General features: G+C 38.4%; 1 protein-coding gene across 4 annotated transcripts in view; it reads left to right on the top strand.

The window, feature by feature from the left end:
* Positions 1 to 18,961, top strand: part of Kdm5 (Lysine demethylase 5) — a 46,378-nt gene that overhangs the window by 26,553 nt on the left and 864 nt on the right. For all 4 annotated transcript variants that reach the window (XM_045747294.2, XM_045747292.2, XM_045747295.2 and 1 more), the window contains 15 exons: positions 122 to 303; positions 481 to 635; positions 1,861 to 1,988; positions 2,659 to 2,853; positions 3,983 to 4,164; positions 4,336 to 4,460; positions 4,677 to 4,827; positions 5,507 to 5,777; positions 7,750 to 7,946; positions 9,872 to 10,190; positions 11,084 to 11,236; positions 13,084 to 13,246; positions 14,868 to 15,012; positions 15,875 to 16,058; positions 17,844 to 18,785. In XM_045747294.2, coding sequence (XP_045603250.1) covers positions 122 to 303; positions 481 to 635; positions 1,861 to 1,988; positions 2,659 to 2,853; positions 3,983 to 4,164; positions 4,336 to 4,460; positions 4,677 to 4,827; positions 5,507 to 5,777; positions 7,750 to 7,946; positions 9,872 to 10,190; positions 11,084 to 11,236; positions 13,084 to 13,246; positions 14,868 to 15,012; positions 15,875 to 16,058; positions 17,844 to 18,785 — 3,492 coding nt within the window. The remainder of the gene's footprint in view (positions 1 to 121; positions 304 to 480; positions 636 to 1,860; positions 1,989 to 2,658; positions 2,854 to 3,982; positions 4,165 to 4,335; positions 4,461 to 4,676; positions 4,828 to 5,506; positions 5,778 to 7,749; positions 7,947 to 9,871; positions 10,191 to 11,083; positions 11,237 to 13,083; positions 13,247 to 14,867; positions 15,013 to 15,874; positions 16,059 to 17,843; positions 18,786 to 18,961) is intronic.

Here is an 18,961-nt window from a genome sequence, read left to right as displayed (position 1 = left end):
CATCCAATCATTCATGTTAAAATAACATTACTGCTGTTTGTAAGCTATTGTAATGTATGCCAAGTTTGTGTACTTTTGTATTTTCTTGTATATGTAGATAATGTATATATATTTTTCCCAGGAGTATGCCGTTAGCGGTTGGAACCTGAACAACTTGCCAGTATTGGAAGGTTCTGTCCTTGGGCACATAAACTGTGACATCTCTGGTATGAAGGTCCCTTGGATGTATGTTGGTATGTGCTTCTCTACATTCTGTTGGCATAATGAAGATCACTGGAGTTATTCCATCAATTATTTGCATTGGTAAGTCAATCAGTACTTTCAGCTGTATAAATGTATAAAAAGTTGATCAAATTTTCTGTGGAGAGCCCCTTTGGCTCCCTAGAGCTATACTGGGCTGATGTGTTTAAAGGTCTCCTTCTCAGTTATTTAAAGTTGGCATACAAACTATTAATAAAATTGAACGCTATATATTTTCAGGGGAGAACCAAAAACTTGGTATGGGGTACCAGGAGCTGAAGCAGAGCCCTTTGAAATTGCCATGAAAAATGCCGCACCAGAGTTGTTTCAAGCACAGCCAGATCTACTTCATCAGCTAGTCACTATTATGAATCCAAACATTTTAATGAAATCAGGTTTGTAAGAAACAGATTTATAAAGAATGTTTATTTTTCTTCAAGTGGAATATATATATATATGTTAATTGCAACTTCTGCTGCACTGTGTCCATTGAGCCTCCTCCCTTATGTATATTTTTTATAATTATATCTTCTCTAATGTCTAATATAGGCCTATTTCCATTTTTATCACTAAAGATACTTGTCCCCACAGACATAGGGCAACTTTTAACATCAGTGTTAATTCTTGAACTCAAGAAGGTATAAGAGAAGCGTCATCATTGCGGATGTAGGTCATGCAATACGTTCATGCTCTTCTTGGTTGCTTTTGCACCACGAACTGAGCGAATCCATAAAATTGTGAACAATGATTACAGCAATACAGAATTTAATGAAATTGTAAGAAAGAAGCTAGTCTGGCATTAGACTGAGGATAATCGGCCCCCAAGGGAAGACATTATAGTGTATTATATAAATGCATGTAAGAAGAATGAAAAGATAAGAGCTATAATTGACTGAAATTGTAAACCTTGCAGTGAAAATGCAAGGATTTGTCTTATCATTTGTTACAACTCCTCATACAGTTTCCCTCATTATGAGAAATAACATATCTGCCTCCACTGACAAACTGAGGTGTACTAATGCGGTATGTCAATACAAATGCAGCTCTGGAGACTGTGCTCCAAAATGTCCTACATTGTATATACCAGGAATTCACTGAGTAAACGTCTTACACTTCATTTGCAAGAGGGAGGTATTAAGCATCATCATTCTCAACAACAGAACACCATCCTGAATCGCCAAGACAGTGAAAGATAAGACAATAATTTCACACACCGATGATCGATTATCTCTGTGGCTGGGACACGTCTGCCCTATTGAGCTTTGACATTTGCGTACTTTTTGTCCTGTTTCCTCTTGATTTTAGAAGACATTCTCCTAGTTTCTCAAAAAAGTTTTTTATGAGCTGTTCCTAGTGTGCTACTGCCATATGAACAGGGAATATATTTAGGTGTTTACCAGAAAGGGGCATTTTGTTATTCTTGATGTTCTATTTTCTTGATAGCAAGTTTTTCAAATCTACGTTTGAACTTATCAAATTCGTCCCCTTACGTGCTTCCTTTTCCAATACTAATGGTTGTGCATGAATGTAAATATTTAAGAGTATATAAAGTTCATTACAAATTAAATTTTTAGTACTTTTAAACTGAAGAACAAGTCATTCAATAAAATTTATTTTCAGGGGTGCCAATTGTGAGAACAGATCAACATGCTGGCGAATTTGTGATAACTTTCCCAAGATCATATCATGCTGGGTTTAACCAAGGCTATAATTTTGCTGAAGCTGTCAACTTTGCTCCACCTGACTGGGTAAGGCTTTTGATCTAACTTATGTGTTGTTTATACAAATTTTAGTATACAAGAGGGATAACTTGTATTCAGACAAACTTTATTGAATTCTATTAGATCATCAAAATATGGCAAAGGCAAAAAAGTCTGCAAATAAGCGCACATTCAGAAAACATTTTGTATTTGTTTGTTTAATATAATCTAATTAAAAACAGTGCTTGCTCTGCAAATGCAGCTTCATGCTTAGTACTCTGGCAACCCTCTTCCAAGCTGATTGCCACCCCTTGAACCTCTCCTATACTATATTATATTGAATTTCTGGAGCTGCCACTATATTGATAGAGTATGTATTATTATTTTACTAGTGTAGTGAAAGCATGCATGCATTAATTTCACATTAAGTATGTTTTATAATAAGACCGAGTCTTATTGATGTATGGCAATCATTGAATTAACACATAAGTAAAAGGTGGCTTTAAATAAACAGAAATTTATGTTTTCTGTTAAACTTCCAGGGGTTTCTATTGGCAGTCGGGTGTGACATCACTGGGAATTTTGATTCTTCATTTTATGAATAGACCTAAGTGTTCATTTTTATTAATACTCTATTTCTAGTGCATCCAAGGACAACAGAGGGTTGTGAACTTTCACTACTTCCATCTTTTGGTTCATCATTATTTCTCTCTTTCAGTTGGCCATTGGGCGTGAGTGTGTGCTACACTATAGTAATCTGAAGCGTTACTGTGTCTTCTCCCATAACGAGCTTGTTTGTAAAATGGCTTCCACTCCAGATGAATTAGACCTGACAGTAGCTGCAGCAACATACCAAGATATGCTGCGAATGGTGGATTTGGAAAAGAAACTCCGCAGATCACTTCTACATTGGGTTAGTATTAGAGTATTAATTGTCCCTGGTAAAGGATATACCTTTTTAGTTTCACTAGATTATTTATCTTTTGCATTCTGTGGTTCTTCCATAAATCTCTCAAGTATGCCTTTTCATATTGATTTTAGGTACTCAACACTGATATACTGTATGTTTAAAGAAAGGTTTCTATTGTAATTCTTCAGTGTGGCTCCATACTTTTGAGTATAGTGATGGCTCACACTTTTTATTATATAAATATATCACACTACACACTATTGAATAATATTACTGCAAAAAAAAAAAATAATAAATCGGTGACATTGAAATAATTAGGTATTAATATCTTTGTGGCAACTCCTGCCTGACAGTGTGGGTGGAGCAGACCGCCTCTTGATGTCAGTGCCTCAATTTTGCTAGACTTCCTCGCCCTACTGCGGCCAAAATATGTCGCATAATATGATTCCTCCCCCCCCCCCCCTTGGTCAGGGAACAAACACTTTTACAAGACAAAAAATATTCTTTGAATTTTTGTATTTCTTGCACATGACAGTGTTGAAGGCTATTAAGGCAAGTGCCCTTTTAGGGTTAATATTGGAAGGGGTGTCAGTGATTTAATCTGATCTTTGGTGTTATAGCGAGTAATTTCTCTTAGTAGTTCTCCCTGCCCCATGTCTGCTCAACAAGACCTTTAAGAATTTGCTTTTCTTGTGGGGTTCATGGTAAACCAGAGCCTGGAATGCAGTCAGTTATTTTGTAGAGCTCTTGACCCTGGCTAGGGAATTAGCCAAGGTGATCATGCTCAAATATACAGGTGTATTGTATGATGGCTATTCTAGAGTGGAATCACACCAGAGTAAACAAATTGGTGTCAAGGTAAAACAGCAGTCATGATCATTTAATTAAAGGGGTTAACATAAAGTAAGGTTGTCATCTCACTCCAAAATGAAACCCCTCACCATTGCCTAAAGCCCACCACACCCACAAATCAACTTGGTGAGATATTTTATATTTGCTTTTTAAAGAATCGTTCTTTGTTGTTTATATGCATTTCATGGGGGACCAGAGATCATCCATTAGTTTCAATTTGTGAATATAGAGTTGCAGAACTATTATCAATGCAGTATTTCAACATTTTTTCTTTCAATAGGGAGTAACTAGTGCAGAAAGAGAGGCATTCGAGCTCTTACCAGATGATGAGAGACAGTGCGATTGCTGCAAGACAACCTGTTTCCTATCAGCTGTGACCTGCTCTTGTGCACAAGACCGTTTAGTATGTTTGAGGCATTATAAAATGTTATGCGAATGTCCACCAGAGAACCACACACTCAGGTTAGTTTTCCCTGCTAATACAGTTTTGTTATCCCAGACACATTATAATCAACAGCAGTTGATATGTATGAATCTTTCTGTTGTTTCCTGTCACTTTAGCTTGCTTTATTACAAAAATAGTGACCTTATATTTCATACATAGCTTTGTGTTCATATTTAAATTTCTTACAGATATCGATACACATTAGATGAACTTCCCCCATTGCTGCAGCGTCTAAAAGTAAGGGCAGAATCATTTGATCATTGGGCAGTCAAGGTCAAAGATGCATTAGAGGCCAAACCAGAAGATAAATTAGGTAAACTTGTACTTTGTTTATGACATTATCTCAGTTACTTGAACTTGCAATTTTTAATGTGCTGTATCAGTTCAACAATTAACATAATTTAAAAAGTAAGAAAATGGTTCACATTTATTTGACTTTCATCTAAAAATTAAGTTGTAATCTAGTTTTGCATTTTTATTTTGACATTCAATTACTGTATACCAAAAATGTAAAGTAACTTCCTTCTAGAACTGGGTGATCTACGAGAGCTAGTTGAGGAAGCAGAAGCACAGAGATTTCCAGAGAGTGAGCTACTGCAGACTCTAATTCAGGCAGTAACAGAAGCAGAAAAATGTGCCACTGTTGCTGCCCATCTTGCTACAAAGAAGGTCCGCACTAGGTTAGTACTGTGATAGAAAGTGCCTTGAAATTACTCTCTAAAACATTAAAATTATAAATATGCATTTCATATTAACCCTTGGATTGTGGGGGGGACACATTATGATGATTATCACATGGTGACTTGCAGTCAGTTTCTAAAATAGGAAGATAAAGCAAATGGATGAAATGTAGTAACATATAAACTGTTGGAATGTACGCCAAAACTGTGGAATCAAGATTCAACAACCCTTGTTTTTGCAAATTTAAATTGTTTAAATTTAAATTGTTAAAAATTTTAAATTGTTAAAATGTGGTCCCTGATCACGGAAAAAAAAAATCAGAGGCGAGATATTTTGTCCATAATAGGACGAGGAAATTTTGGCAAAATACAGGCGCTGAAAGACTTCACGTCTGGGGCTGATCTCCTCCAGCCGAGTCATCAGGCGGGGGTTGCTACAAAGATATTATCTAATTATTTCAATATGCCTGTCTTTTTTTTTTGTGCTTGGATGTTGCAGCACATAAAGGAGGTGCACAGTGAAGGGGTTAAAGAATATGTTTATGCGTTCTTTGATTCAGGCAATGGCAGCAAATTCAGCATATGAACTCAACATGGTAAACATACCAGAACAACACTAAAACACCCTCATGTGTTCAAACTATTTCTGATGTTTGTTATTTTAATTTATTCTTTTTAGGACCCGTGGAAGTGGAGAAGCTAAAAGTCGTTTAACTCTAGAAGAGCTGAGATTGTTCCACGAGCAGATAGAATCCTTAGCTTGTGTTGTCCGTGAAGGTGAGGCTGTAAAGGAACTGTTAACCAGAGTGACAACTTTCCAAGAGGAGGCTATTGAGCTGTTGAATCAAGAAATACCTGACTCGGATGTCATTGCCAAAATGGTTGATACTGGCTGCTCTCTAGATATTGATCTGCCAGAATTGCCAAGACTCAAACATAAACTACAGCAGGTTAGCATGTATTCTCTGATATCTTCTTCCCTTTAAATTGGTAAAGTTCAAACATAGTCACAGATGAGGTATGTTAAATTTGACTTTTCTAATCCTTTTGTCTACAACTTGTCATGTCTTATAGTCAAATGTTTTATTCAACTTCTTAAAAAAAAAATTTCTGGATGAATATCTTATTGTATTAAAACTACATGTTGCTTGATTTAGTCATACATTATGGGATCCTTACAAATGGAACCTGACAGACATGCTAAAAAAAGTTATAGTCTGTAAGAATAGAAACGGGGAAGACACATTAAACTAGAGACCTATATCATTGACAAGTGTGGTAGTAAAAGCACTAGATAGTTATTAAAAGCAAAATAGACAGAGTACCTGGAAAGTAGAGATATGATGATGCAATTTTAAGTGAGTAGGTCATGCAAAACAAATTTGCTTAGTTTCTACAACAGAGCCATAGAAATATTGCACGAAAGGGCCGATTGTATATGACTGGACTTCATGTACATTATACTTCTTATATATGACAACTGACTCTCATACAACTCTTCTGAAAGTTAAAGTACATTGGCAGGGTGACAGGCAGACTTCTAAATTGAATGATAAAGTTTTTGACATGCAAATGTGTGTCAATTTGGAAATGTATCTGACGGGAGGAAATGTGACTACTAAAGTACCTTATGGTTCGGTTCTATCACCGGTATTGTTTATTATCTATAAAGGATCTAGTATAGAGGGAATGTAGTATTAACTTTGAAGGCTTCTGGCAGCTCAGTGGACAGCGTTCCAGATTTGTAGTCCTAAGGTTCAATGTTTGATCCCCAGCGGGGGGGGCAGAAACAAATGGGCAGTTTCTCTCACCCTGATGCTCCTGTTCACCTAGCAGTAAATACATACCTGGGAGTTAGACTGCTCCTATGGGCTGCTTCATCGGGGATGTAACAAAAATGAGGCCTGTTTGAGGACTGTACCGCGGGGATGCTAATCCTCGAAATTATCTCAAGATAACCTTCTCACTCTCTCCCTATACTTAAAGGGTGTAACTAGCCTGGTTAAACAGACCACCAATTGGGAGGCCTAGTGAGAGACCAGGTTGGGAAGAAGTTGATTCTCAGAATCATCAAAAAGTAAGGCTAAGGTATGTAATGAGGAATAAGGGAGGACAGGCTACACTTAAGCTATAAATTATGACAAGATATTAAAAATCTCCCACAAGGAAGGAGCTCTGGGAGTGGTTTTGGGTAGTAAGTTTTCATTAGAGGTTCACATAAATGGCATTGAGAGAAGCCTACACTACACTAGCAAGTTTCAGAACTGCATTTAAATATATGGATAGAGAAATATTAAAGAAACAGTTCACACTACTTGCGAGAACAAAATTAGAATATGCAGCAGTGTGGTGGTGTCATATATTGAGTAACACAACAAATTAGAAAGGGTTCAGAAACAGTCTGTTAACTGGTTCCAAGAATTTAAGATTATGAACTATGAAGAAAGGTTGAAGGTATTATTAAACATACCAAGGCTAAAAGATTGGAGGAAAAGAGGCAATATGATCACCACATACAAAATAATTACAGGAATTAACAAAATTGACAAGAGGAATTTGAAATCAACAACTTCAAGAGGTCATTGATTCTAGCTAAGGAAACAAAGGACAAAAAATATTACAAGAGTTCTGATTTGAATATCGTGATATGTGGTTGGACCAAAGTAATTGTGTTGGTGGTGGATTCCAAAATCATCATTAGTTTCAAAAGTCTCATATGACAGGGAAGACAGGACACCATGAGCATAGCTCTCATCTTGTAACTATACTTAGATAATTACATACAAACACAAAGGGAATGCATAGCTGAATTTAGCTCGGTACTGACCCTTTGTTCAGCAAAGCAACTCTTAGGTATATGTTAATGAGTTTTTTATTATTAATAGCATTGTCACTTTGGATTACTTGTTGATAATATCGCAGGTTGAATGGTTAGAGGAGGTGGAAGAGACACTAGAGGACAGCACGTCGGTGACAGTGGAGTGCGTGCGGAAACTTCTAGATTCGGGGATTTCTTTACCACCTCATCCACGAATTGAGAAGTCTATGGCTCAATTGCAACAGCTGCTCACAAACATGGAAACATGGGAAGAAAAGGCTAGTCAAGCTCTAAATGCTAAGTAAGTTTATTTAATGTGTGTGTGTATTCACCTAGTTGTGCTTGTGGGGGTTGAGCTCTGCTCTTTCGGCCTGCCTCTCAACTGTCAATCAATCAACTGTTACTAATTTTTTTGCTCCCCCTCCCCACACACAGTTCTGTATTGGCCCGCCTGTCAACTGTCAATCAACTGTTTACTACCTATTTTCTTTTTTCCACCACACACACACACACACACACCCCAGGAAGCAGCCTGTGACAGCTGACTAACTCCAAGGTGCCTATTTACTGCTAGGTAACAGGGGCATTCAGGGTGAAAGAAACTTTACCCATTTGTTTCTACCTGGTCCGGGAATCGAACCCGCGCCACAGAATTAAGAGTCCTGCGCGCTATCCACCAGGCTACCAGGCCCCCCACTGTGTGTGTGTGACACACACATCCAGGCCAGGAGAGACCATCCTCACACCATGGTGGGATTTCACAGCGGTGTGATTATTCACCTTGGAGGGTTCGGGTTGCTTGCAGATAGTCGATTCTGCTCCATTCGGATTGTTCCCTGGTGGTTCATTGCCTGAAGTGATGGGGGTTCGATGCCGTCCTTGGCTCTTTGGGACTGGTCCCTTCGGGTGACTCGTCTGCTGAGTTCTCGGAGTTTTGCTCTCTTGGCGGTTCACGTTCAGGGGTTGTCTAACGTCCTGGCAGACAGCCTGTCCCGGTTCATTCCCTTTTCCACGGAATGGACGATTGACGCCCGACTCGTTCAGTTGGCTCTGCTGGAGGTACAGGCACATCACCACTTGTTTGATGATTAGGGGGCTTCATTAACGACAGTATGAAGATTCCTGGTGGTCCTTTTGACATTTTTTGGCTCATTGTAGGTTGTCTTCAATTTCTGATTGGGTTATTTTCTTTTCTCTCTTGGTTGTTTCAGGACCTTCATCTTGTACCAAATACTGTCACCTCATATCGTGCAGTGCTGGCGGAGCTGCTTCAGCTTGCATTAGGGAAGGATGTAGCTTCTGCTCCGTTCTGCAAGCTTTCTTGGGCGTTGTTTCACCTCCGGCCTGCTCATGTGCCACCTGAGCCATCCTGGTCTTTAGACAGGGTGCTCTCTCTCCTCGGTTTGTGGTGGCCCCTTCGGTTCTGGACTGCTTTTCTAAAGCTCTTTTATTGTTGGCATTGGCTACTGAAGGTCGGGTCCAGGATCTTTATGCTCTCCTCCGGTGCAGGGTGTTTCTGCTCTTTTGGTCCTGTGGTCAGTTTGTTTGTAGCTGCCTCCTTCTTTTCTGACGAAGAATGAGACCGCTGCATTCTGGAGGGATTCTTAGGTTGTTGATGCACCCCTGGCTGAACCAACCAAGCATCATGTTTTGTCTGGTTGCAGCTTTTCGCCAATGAGAGCCTTTGAAATAATTATGGACAAATATATTTGCGGCAACTGGTGCCCCATGAGCTAGCTCGGCCTAGTGTGTTCTCATGCCTCAACACTCAGCGCCTATAAATAGCTTGACTTCTCAGCTCCATCAAGGCTAAACTGTCACATACAATATTTTTATAGTTTCCCATGATCAGAGAACGCATTTTAACAATATAAGACAAAAAAACAAATTGGGGGGAATACTTTATTTTCGGCACACCACAGCTCTGTCACAAGGCAGCAAGTAGCGTGTCAGAAAGTGTAGGCTGAAATGACCTGGCTGGTACTTGGCTGAACAGTTGTAAGAAAAATACATTGTGTAAAGGAGTTGCTTTCATTTGTACTCTAAGCATTATATGTTTATTACATTTGAATTATTTAGTTCTGGAATAAGGAAGATATTTCAGATGGAGCCAGCAAATTAGTGTGGCTTATATTATTAACAACCAATTATAGATAAAAATAATAAATAAAACCTTATTATTCAAAATGCATCACAATATTAATTTAAACTAAATTTCTCATTAAGACCAGGCATCAGTGTTAGTAGAGGTGAAGAGTTGGTAAAGCAGGCAGAGGAGGTGCCTGCACACCTCCCAAGTGTTGCTGCTCTTAAGGATGCTGTTAAACGAGCACGGGAATGGACAAATAAAGTGACCACCCTACAGAAAGGCGATACAGCTCCTCTACTCGAGACGATAGAAGGACTAGTGACTCGAGGCCGTCCTGTGTCCTTGCACCTGGAGCCATTGGCTGAACTAGAGGAAAATGTAGTTGCAGCACATGCATGGTTAGAAAAGACATCACGCACTTTCCTAAAGAAAAATTCGCATCTCACTTTACTCGAGGTAAGTTGGGGCTTGTAGACGTTTTCTTGGCCATTGAAATTGGACAGCGTTGCCTCAAGGAGAAATTTTTATTTTTGTTTACCATATTATGAGGTTTCTGTGTAATATGTTGAACACGTGTGTTTGACACCTGCATATGATGGTAAAATAAGTGTAAAGGTGAATTAAAAACCCAAATTATGTTGTATTAAAAACCTAATTTTTGGATGTAATCTACATCCTTTCTCAAGGTATTGTAGACAGTGTACTGAGTGTTCTGGGAAGTGTAAAATGTGTGTTTTGGGAAATATGTTGTTCCTGATTTAATGATTTCATTTTTTCTTCCAAAAGGTCCTCTTTGTCACTCACTGGTGCATCTTTCCTAATTCTTCATCACAAAGAGCAAAACTAACCTCAGAATTAGGATCTACACTTTGCCTTAACTGATAAATTTAACCACTTTACTATGCCCAAAGTGAGAGTATGAGGAAAGAGGGTGCACTGCTCTAACACCTAATATGAGAACCTCTCATCGGGGATGAGACCGACAGATCATCCCCGAGAGCTTCGCAAACCATGTGGTCCTCTGTAGTAGTAGTAGTAATAATAATAATAATAATAATAATAATAATAAAAAGTTAAAGAATGAGAGCTACTCACATAGTATCTCATCTTCCCTGTTATCTATGGCATATGCCATTTTAAGGCTTCTGATGGTTTTAGTGTTAATTTCTAAAATTTCATTTTGCCCAAACACATTTTGAAACTGTTTATTTAGTGTCTCAAAACTTTACTTTTTATTCTCCCTGACTCTGTTCCTCATTTTTGTAAACAATTTCACAGTAGTAATAACTTGGTAGACAGATTAATGTTCTTTGTAGCATTGTGATATTATCTGCTTCTTATTTACTTAGGTATTGGTACCAAGAACCGATATTGGAGTTGTGTCGGGTAAACGGAAGAGAGTTAAGCGAGAGGAAATGTCTGCACAGCAACAACAGACCCAGCTCTTGGATATAAGCCTTGAAGATGCAGCAAACCCTCCCACAGTTGTCAAGGCTTTCAAGGTAAGTTAATAAGTACAATATTTTAAAATATGAAATTTTGTCTACAATTACATTGACTACATTATAGATGAACTTGTTTACATAATCCTATGGTCATAGGATTTTCTTTATTGCACTTGTAATAACTTGTTTTCTTTAGAAAATTATTCACTTCATTGAGCTTTGAATGAAGGTAATACTAGTAACTACATTCTCACTGCAACATGCAGTACGTACATAAGACTATAACCCTTATACTGCGCAAAACTGCAAATGAAGTTTTGAGTAACCGACGCAAAAGTACGCATCGCTGCATATACAGTTTTGGAGTACTATGCAAGATTTAAACGGTCTGGGGATACATCACCTTTCTCAGGGCTCTTGTAAACAGATGCCATTTTAAAAAAATTGTGGGCAACATTCCCTGGTGTACTGAGTGAGCATGCAGCATGAGCTCACAGCACTGCTGTTCAGCTTGTCACCACAGCATCTCCTAAAAATGTAAAAAATATATGTAACTGGTATTATTTAGTGGTGATAGTATTACAGAAGAGCCCGAGTAGGATAATGACTGTGTACAATGTTCAAATATCGATGAATCAATGTTGTTCATGATATTCACTATTCACTTCACAGCACTAGCCACAGCATTATTTCGGCCATCTAAGAATCTTCAAATGACTTGTGATCATTTACAAAATAAACTTGTGGTCAATTATTCATTTACAGGATTTAGTGACCAGGATTGTGGTGATAATTAGCACTGTGCGTAGTATTGTGGGTGGAGGAATTTTGGTGAGGGAGGAAAGGAATCGAGGTAGCATCACTGTGTGGGGCAGCCACTCTTGTTTCGCTCACCATACTAACTTGAGGCATGGTGAGGCATAACCTGAGGCGTTCACTATGGTGAACACACATGTACATGGGTATAGACAATGTGTGTGTGTGTATATAGTGTAATTACAGCAACAGGAGTATGTTGGGAGGGGGGCCATTTTGGTGACGTAGATGGCGTCGTACTTGTCGCGATGTCTGCTATGTGACTTGTCATGCAATGTGACTTGTCATGCAATGTATGGTGGCCACTGTGCTGTTTGGACACAAACAGGGGGTGAAGGTTTGTGTGGGTGGGTTAACACCATCATTCAAGGTAAATAATGTTGTGGTTTTTTATATTATATGTCCCAAAATATTGGTTTTGTCAGGATTTTTAGTGGCCTGGGACTCCATCTCCCACTTATTAGCATTACTGCTATGGAAAATCTCGATCCACGTTCCAAACAAATGCTTCACAAAAAATCTTAAACCGTAACTCGTTTGTAATTGGAGAAACTGCCTGTACTGTACTTATATCCTTTCTGAGCAAGTCCCTCAACATTGTGTAAAGGTAAAGAGAATTTTGATGGTTTATCTTTGATATATCATTACACCTATTTTCATTAACTTGTTTTTGTTTGTATTTTCTGGTAAATATTGCAAGTACAGTACTGTGTGAGCTCGGTAATCCAAATTCCGGTAACGTGAATCTTTGGATAATTTGAATGAATTTTGTGTTCGTTGTTTTCAAGCAAACGGCAGAAGCAAGCAGGTAAGCAGTGAGTGCACCAGTAAACCATGGTAGTAACTGGGTTATGTAACAAAAAATGGCAAATGTGTCCATTTTTGGGACATTCCTGATGAGGAATTCTACTTACTCAAATGGGGTGAGCCCCATATACCTGTACTGTAATTTGCATTACAGATGTTAACAATACTTAAGTCCTATATAATTGTTCTTTACATTAATATTTTGTTTTTAACTATTATTGTATTCCTTTATGGTAGAAGAAGATATGTATCTAATATTATAATTCTAATGACTTCAACAGGAATGTGAAGAACGAGAGTTGGGAGCTATGAGAGCACTGAGAGCTCATAATCGCAATAAACGTGATGGGGATTCCCCGCAAGATGGAGCCACCTTCTGCTTGTGTCACAAGCCCCCACAGCCGAATATGCTCACCTGTTCCTTATGTCTCGACCTGTTTCACAGTATGTTCGTTGCTAATTTCACTTAAACTCAAATCAATAGTAGAGGTGCTTCATGGTTTTGACAGGATTATATTTTTCCAAAATGAAAATGTGTGTAATATCTGGAGAAACATTTTTTTGTTATTGGCATGAAACATGAGAACTTTAGCATGTTATTGTGCAAGGTAAGTCTTTACTGTCATTTAGCAATGTAACCTTCCCCCTTGAGTGCAGAATTTGCTCAAAAAGTAATAAGCGAATTGCACCAAAATTATAAATACGTGAGATAAATACTGTCGTATGATGCTTTAAAACTACAGTACATTACTGACAGTTTTTGCCTCTACTGTACTACCTTCTCACTAGCTGTCTTCCACTCTGTTTGCAAATGTGAATTTTTTTTTTATAACCTTTGTTCGCTTGTTCTTAAAGGTGAAGTTTTCAAAAGTTCTGCTTTGTCAATTTCGTTCTTTCCTGTTACTATTTTGTACGTAGTGAGCATATTACCTCTTTTTCTTTTCTTGCTTTGGTATATCTAACGCCTCTAACCTCTCGTAGTAAGTTTTTTTTTTTTTTCTGTGGAGAGCCCCTTTGGCTCCCTGGAGCTTTATTGGGCTGATGTGTGTATATATTAGACCATGGCCCAGAAAATGGCATTTCATTACATTCCAAGTTTTTTTTTATTTCTGAAAGCCATTTAATTGCATATCCTTGCACCTTTTTGAGTTTATTGATGTGCTACTTGAGATTTTTTTTTTTTTTTAAATATTTTGCCATCCATGTATTTAAAATACAGTATTTCAAAGTAATTCTGAAGTTGGAAAGCATAGCATAGCATATGCTCCTTGCACAATGGTCTTTGTTTGGTTCTCAGATGACAGCATTTATATCCAGAACCACCTTATCTTTTAACACTTTTGCATCCCCGGTGTGCGTGCCCCAGACCACCCCAAGGTGGACCTGGCGTTTCCCGTGAGTGTGCACCCACACTAAAATGTGTGTTCTTTTCTATTTTCTCAAGTCAATTTTTGTGTTACATCGTTCGTTTTGGTATCAATTTGTTTGCAATAGAATTCTCTAAAGGGATATATGCATATAAGGTCAGAAAGCTCGGCTGCCACCCTCAGCAAACCCGAAAATCGGACAAGTGTTACCCGTGAGCGAGCACCCATCCGCGTACTAACACTGAAATGTGAATACTCTGTTTAGTTTGCTCACCTCAATTTCTGAATTTTCTTGCTACGTTGTTCATTCTTGTATCAACTTGTTCGCAATTAAAAGGCACGCATTTTAATACTGTATTGATCCTATAATGATCAAAAAAATTAATTTCAACAACTTTTAATTTTAGACGGAAAATGCGTCACCGACTGACATCCGTCGAGTTATTTATGGACGCAATATCCGTCCCTACTGGACGGTGTTAAACACTTGAATCACACAAATGCTGAAAGCATCATGGGATGCAGCTAATCCCTCACTCCAACAATTTGGGGTTGATCCTGTATAGTTCACCAAATGGAGGTTACACAATACATTATATTTATTTTTCATAATTTTATAAAACGCTTCCTTCTGCAGTGTCATTTCTCTGGATTTTATATTTTGTTAGTTCTTTTAATCATTAATTCTGCTGTTTCAGGTGCATGTGTTCCATCTTCTCATCGTAATAAAGTTAAATTAAGCAATGAAGGTCGATTTTTATGTCCATCTTGTGAGCGTTCTCGGCGTCCACGGCTTGAGACCATCCTTGCCCTTCTAGTCGCTCTCCAGAAATTGCCAGTCAGGTAAGTCAAAATTAATTGTTTTTGTTGTAATGAGAGCAACAGTCGTCAATCCTGATTATATTGAGGAAGAGGTGGGGAGGTGAAGAGGTATTAGTGTTTGGAAGGGGAGTCCCCTTCCATCATATCAGGCAGTGATGGGGTCCTCTATCCTACATTTTTGTCTGCATACCACTAGGACCTGCTTGTGGCTCGCTGCTTGTTTTTCTCGCTAAAAACCAGTCTAGCGACTTTTGTTTTTCCCTATGTTGTAACACTTGTCTGAAGTGAGACATCACATTGTCATTAAAAAGGTTAACACAGCGGTCTGCTACAGCTTGATTTGGGTGACACTTTTCGGCGAATCTTTGCAATTCTTCCGATACTGCACACATTTTCTTAATAAATGAGGAAGGGACATCCTCTACTCTACATCAACAACTCTCATACCATTTTCATGTTTACAAATGATCTCGTGTTTTTCCTCTATGGTCATCCTCACATGTTTTCTTTCTTTGTTGTTCTTATTCCTTCCGGTGAGGCTTTTTCTTCGTTTTGCATAGATCCTCTCAGCTCGCTATACCTTGTAGAGAGCCAGATTCTTGTCCTGGCTCTCGGGATGAAAGAATATTAAGGGGGCTGTTCTTGCTGTACATTTCTGTAGGTTTTATAGTGTTACATGATTATTAAATATTGAATTAGATAATGAGAATTATCTATTTTATTGCATGTGTTCTAAATACTTGCTCACAGCTTCATATGATATGTAAGTCTTTTACTATTTGTTTCTAGATTTGTCACAATTAATATTTTTAGTAGGAAAGATTGGAAGCTTTACATAGTTATTTGAAAATTTTGATTTTTAATTTTATGCCTTTGTCATCAGATTACCAGAAGCCGAAGCATTACAGTGCCTGACAGAGCGGGCCATGTCATGGCAGGACAGAGCTCGGCAACTTATGAAGACGGATGAATTGATGGCTGCCTTGGGAACATTATCAATATTTTCCCAGAAGCTTATTGAAGCACAGGCCAATCAGCATAAGCCCATTTCACCCCAAGTACAAGATGTTAGTATCATAAAAGATTATTGGTTGTTATGGCTATAAAAATGCTAAAAGTATTAGATAAAGATTGTTCTATGTATGAAGTGTATAAAGAATCAACTTAGCTGTTGAAAAACACTAACAATGTGACTAACAAAGTAATGCTAATCCTCAAATTAGAGACAAAAATAATGTTTGGTTCATCTTTAACCATTATCAGCTCCATAAAGTTCTACGTGTTTATTAGGCATCCACAGTAGGGATATTGTGGCTTCGATCTTCACAAAATTGCAGTACTGGTGCAATATTTGAAGAACTTGTGTGTTTCCACTTGAAACGTTATGACTTCTGTATGATGGTGCAAAATTTTCTGTTGAAATTGACCCATGTAGCCCCCTTCTTGGCCGCCATGGGTATGCATCCTTCACCGTTGCCGCCTCCCTCACTCCCCTGCAGTCCATCCCCCTTTGTTTCCCTCCTCCCTCCCTTCCCCTCTTTTTCTTCCTCACCCTCCATATTTTCTCCTCTCTTACCACTTTCCTCCTGCTACCACCTCCTTCCTGTCCCTCATTCCTTCTACCCCCTCTCTCTTTTCCCCCTCTCTTCCCGCCTCCCTCTCTCCTCCCCCCCTCTCTTTCCCTCTCTCTTCCCGCCTCCCTCCCTCTTTCCCTCTCTCTTCCCGCCTCCCTCTCTCCTCCCTCCCTCGTTTTTCTCATTGACCTAACAGTGGCTACGGGAGAGTAAGGTCTGGCTCTATACCTCATACCTGGTATGGGGGTATAGAGCCACAAACGTATACCAGAGTTATGGAGAAGCCAACCTTTATTGCTGTACTGGAATGGAGTTCTGGGAGTTCTTCTTCTACTCAAGTCCTGTCCATGCTGCTGCATGGACAGCACTGGTTAGAATAAAGAAAAATAGGAATAGTTGCATCCCCAGGAATACATGAATGAATACTAGTGTTGACCCTTATTTATAGATACAAGATGGTGGTATGATGTAAACTTTATGTATCAGGGATGTGCCATAGAAATTGATGTAAGCATATGTGCTGTTAGGGGATTAGATTTATAAGGTGGGGGTATGAAAATATCATGAAGAAATGTGGACTGTAAAGTTGACTTAGAAGAACATCCTGAGATGATTTGGACATGGTGAATGAGTGAATAATAGAAAACTGATGAAGAGAGTGAATTAAGGTTTGGAGAGATATACCAGGATGAAGGTAAGTGGACATTGTGAGTGAGTGAGAGAGTGAGATTAAGTGGGAATTAAGTGAACAACATGGAGGACAAGGAACAAAGTTTGGTGGCATGAGGTTGCAAGGACCTTGCACCCTTTTATTTGTACTACATATGTCAACTTAATAGGAACACTATATTCTTTGTTTTATGAAGTAGTGGATTGCTGCTATGGTTAATTTCAGGAACATAGTGGTAATTGTTTATCTACAATGCTATGTAGTATTGATGAAGGAATTGAATGAGTACTACAGTATTTTGTAATACTTGTTACCTTCTTTAACTATATTGATCCCTGTTTTTTCTCTTTTCATTCTGGCTGGTATGTGTCCATTCTATGAAAGTGGGGAAATAGGAGGTAATGATCATGATTTATGGTACAAATTTTGACTTGAAGTGCATCCAGTTTTCCCCATAAGTTTTAAATAGATGTAATTTAATTGGATGCTGGGGTCTTGGAAACTCTTCCTTGCACAAAAGCACATTACATAAAATAATACGTAAAATTGGAAGCTTATTAATAATTCGTTTAAAATTGATCAACTTCTCAATGCACTTATCATTTCAGGAGAAAATGGAAGTTGATGAATCTACAAATGATGATTCACTACTGAGTGAAGATGGAGAAAAGGAAAAAGAAAATAAGATAGACAGTGAATCAAAGATGGATACAGAAAAGGAGGCAAACAAAAAATCTGAAGAAGGAAGTTGGGAACATGCTTATTCTAGCAACAAGCAAAATAAGGAAAAGAAGACTGAAGTTGACAAAGCCCGATGGAGTCGTCTGGTAGCCACTTTGATGGAGAACCATGATGGTCCTCTGATTTCCCTTACTGAAAGTATGAGGTCACAAGTTCAAGATCTTTTAGTTGAAGGGGAGCTCTTGGAAGTTAATCTAGATGAAACCACTCACTTGTGGCGAATTTTGCAGGCTGCCAATCATCCTCCTGCTATGTTGGAAGATACACTTTTATCTCTTAATTCCTCCAACAATAACAGTGAGGAAAATAAAGCCAAAAAAACAGCTGCTAAAAAGCGAAAATCTTTAGAGGGACAGGAGGATATTCAACCAAAGTCTCCACAAAAATCTCCATTGAAGAAAACAAAAATTACAAAAATTTGTTCTTCTCCTATTGAGGGGAAGACACCTAAAGGAGTGGTCAAGAAGAAACTTAATCTTACAAAAAATGGGGAAAAGAAAAGGAAAGAAGGAGGCCCAAACAGTAAAGAAGGGCCAAGAAAGAAGACCATGGGTGTTGGGAAAAAGAAAAAGATGCACTCAGCTTCTTCAAGTAGCATGCATAGTGATGATGATGATGATGATGATGTTGATGAGGCATGTGCTGCAGGCAAGTGCCATCATCCAGCTGGACAAAATGTTGATTGGGTACAATGTGATGGGTGCGAGGGCTGGTTCCACTACGTTTGTGTTGGACTTAAGGCAGGCGACGTTCATGAAGATGAGGATTACATGTGCTTGAGGTGCACCACCAAACAGCCTTCTTCCAAGGTAGGAGGCAATGATACCATATTGTAAAGGTAAAAAAAATCTATTTTTGATATTACACTTTTTAGAAATTGTCTTTAAATCATTAGGATTATTCAACAAAATTTTGATTTAGTTATTATGGTCTATTTCCTACAGTAATAAAAATGCCTTGGCTTAGGTAACTGTGGTGTTGTAAT

Source organism: Procambarus clarkii, chromosome 7, assembly GCF_040958095.1.
Source record: "Procambarus clarkii isolate CNS0578487 chromosome 7, FALCON_Pclarkii_2.0, whole genome shotgun sequence".
NCBI lineage: Eukaryota > Metazoa > Arthropoda > Malacostraca > Decapoda > Cambaridae > Procambarus > Procambarus clarkii.
The sequence above is the reverse complement of the archived record's forward strand: the minus strand, read 5'-3'. Positions and strand labels throughout refer to the sequence as shown.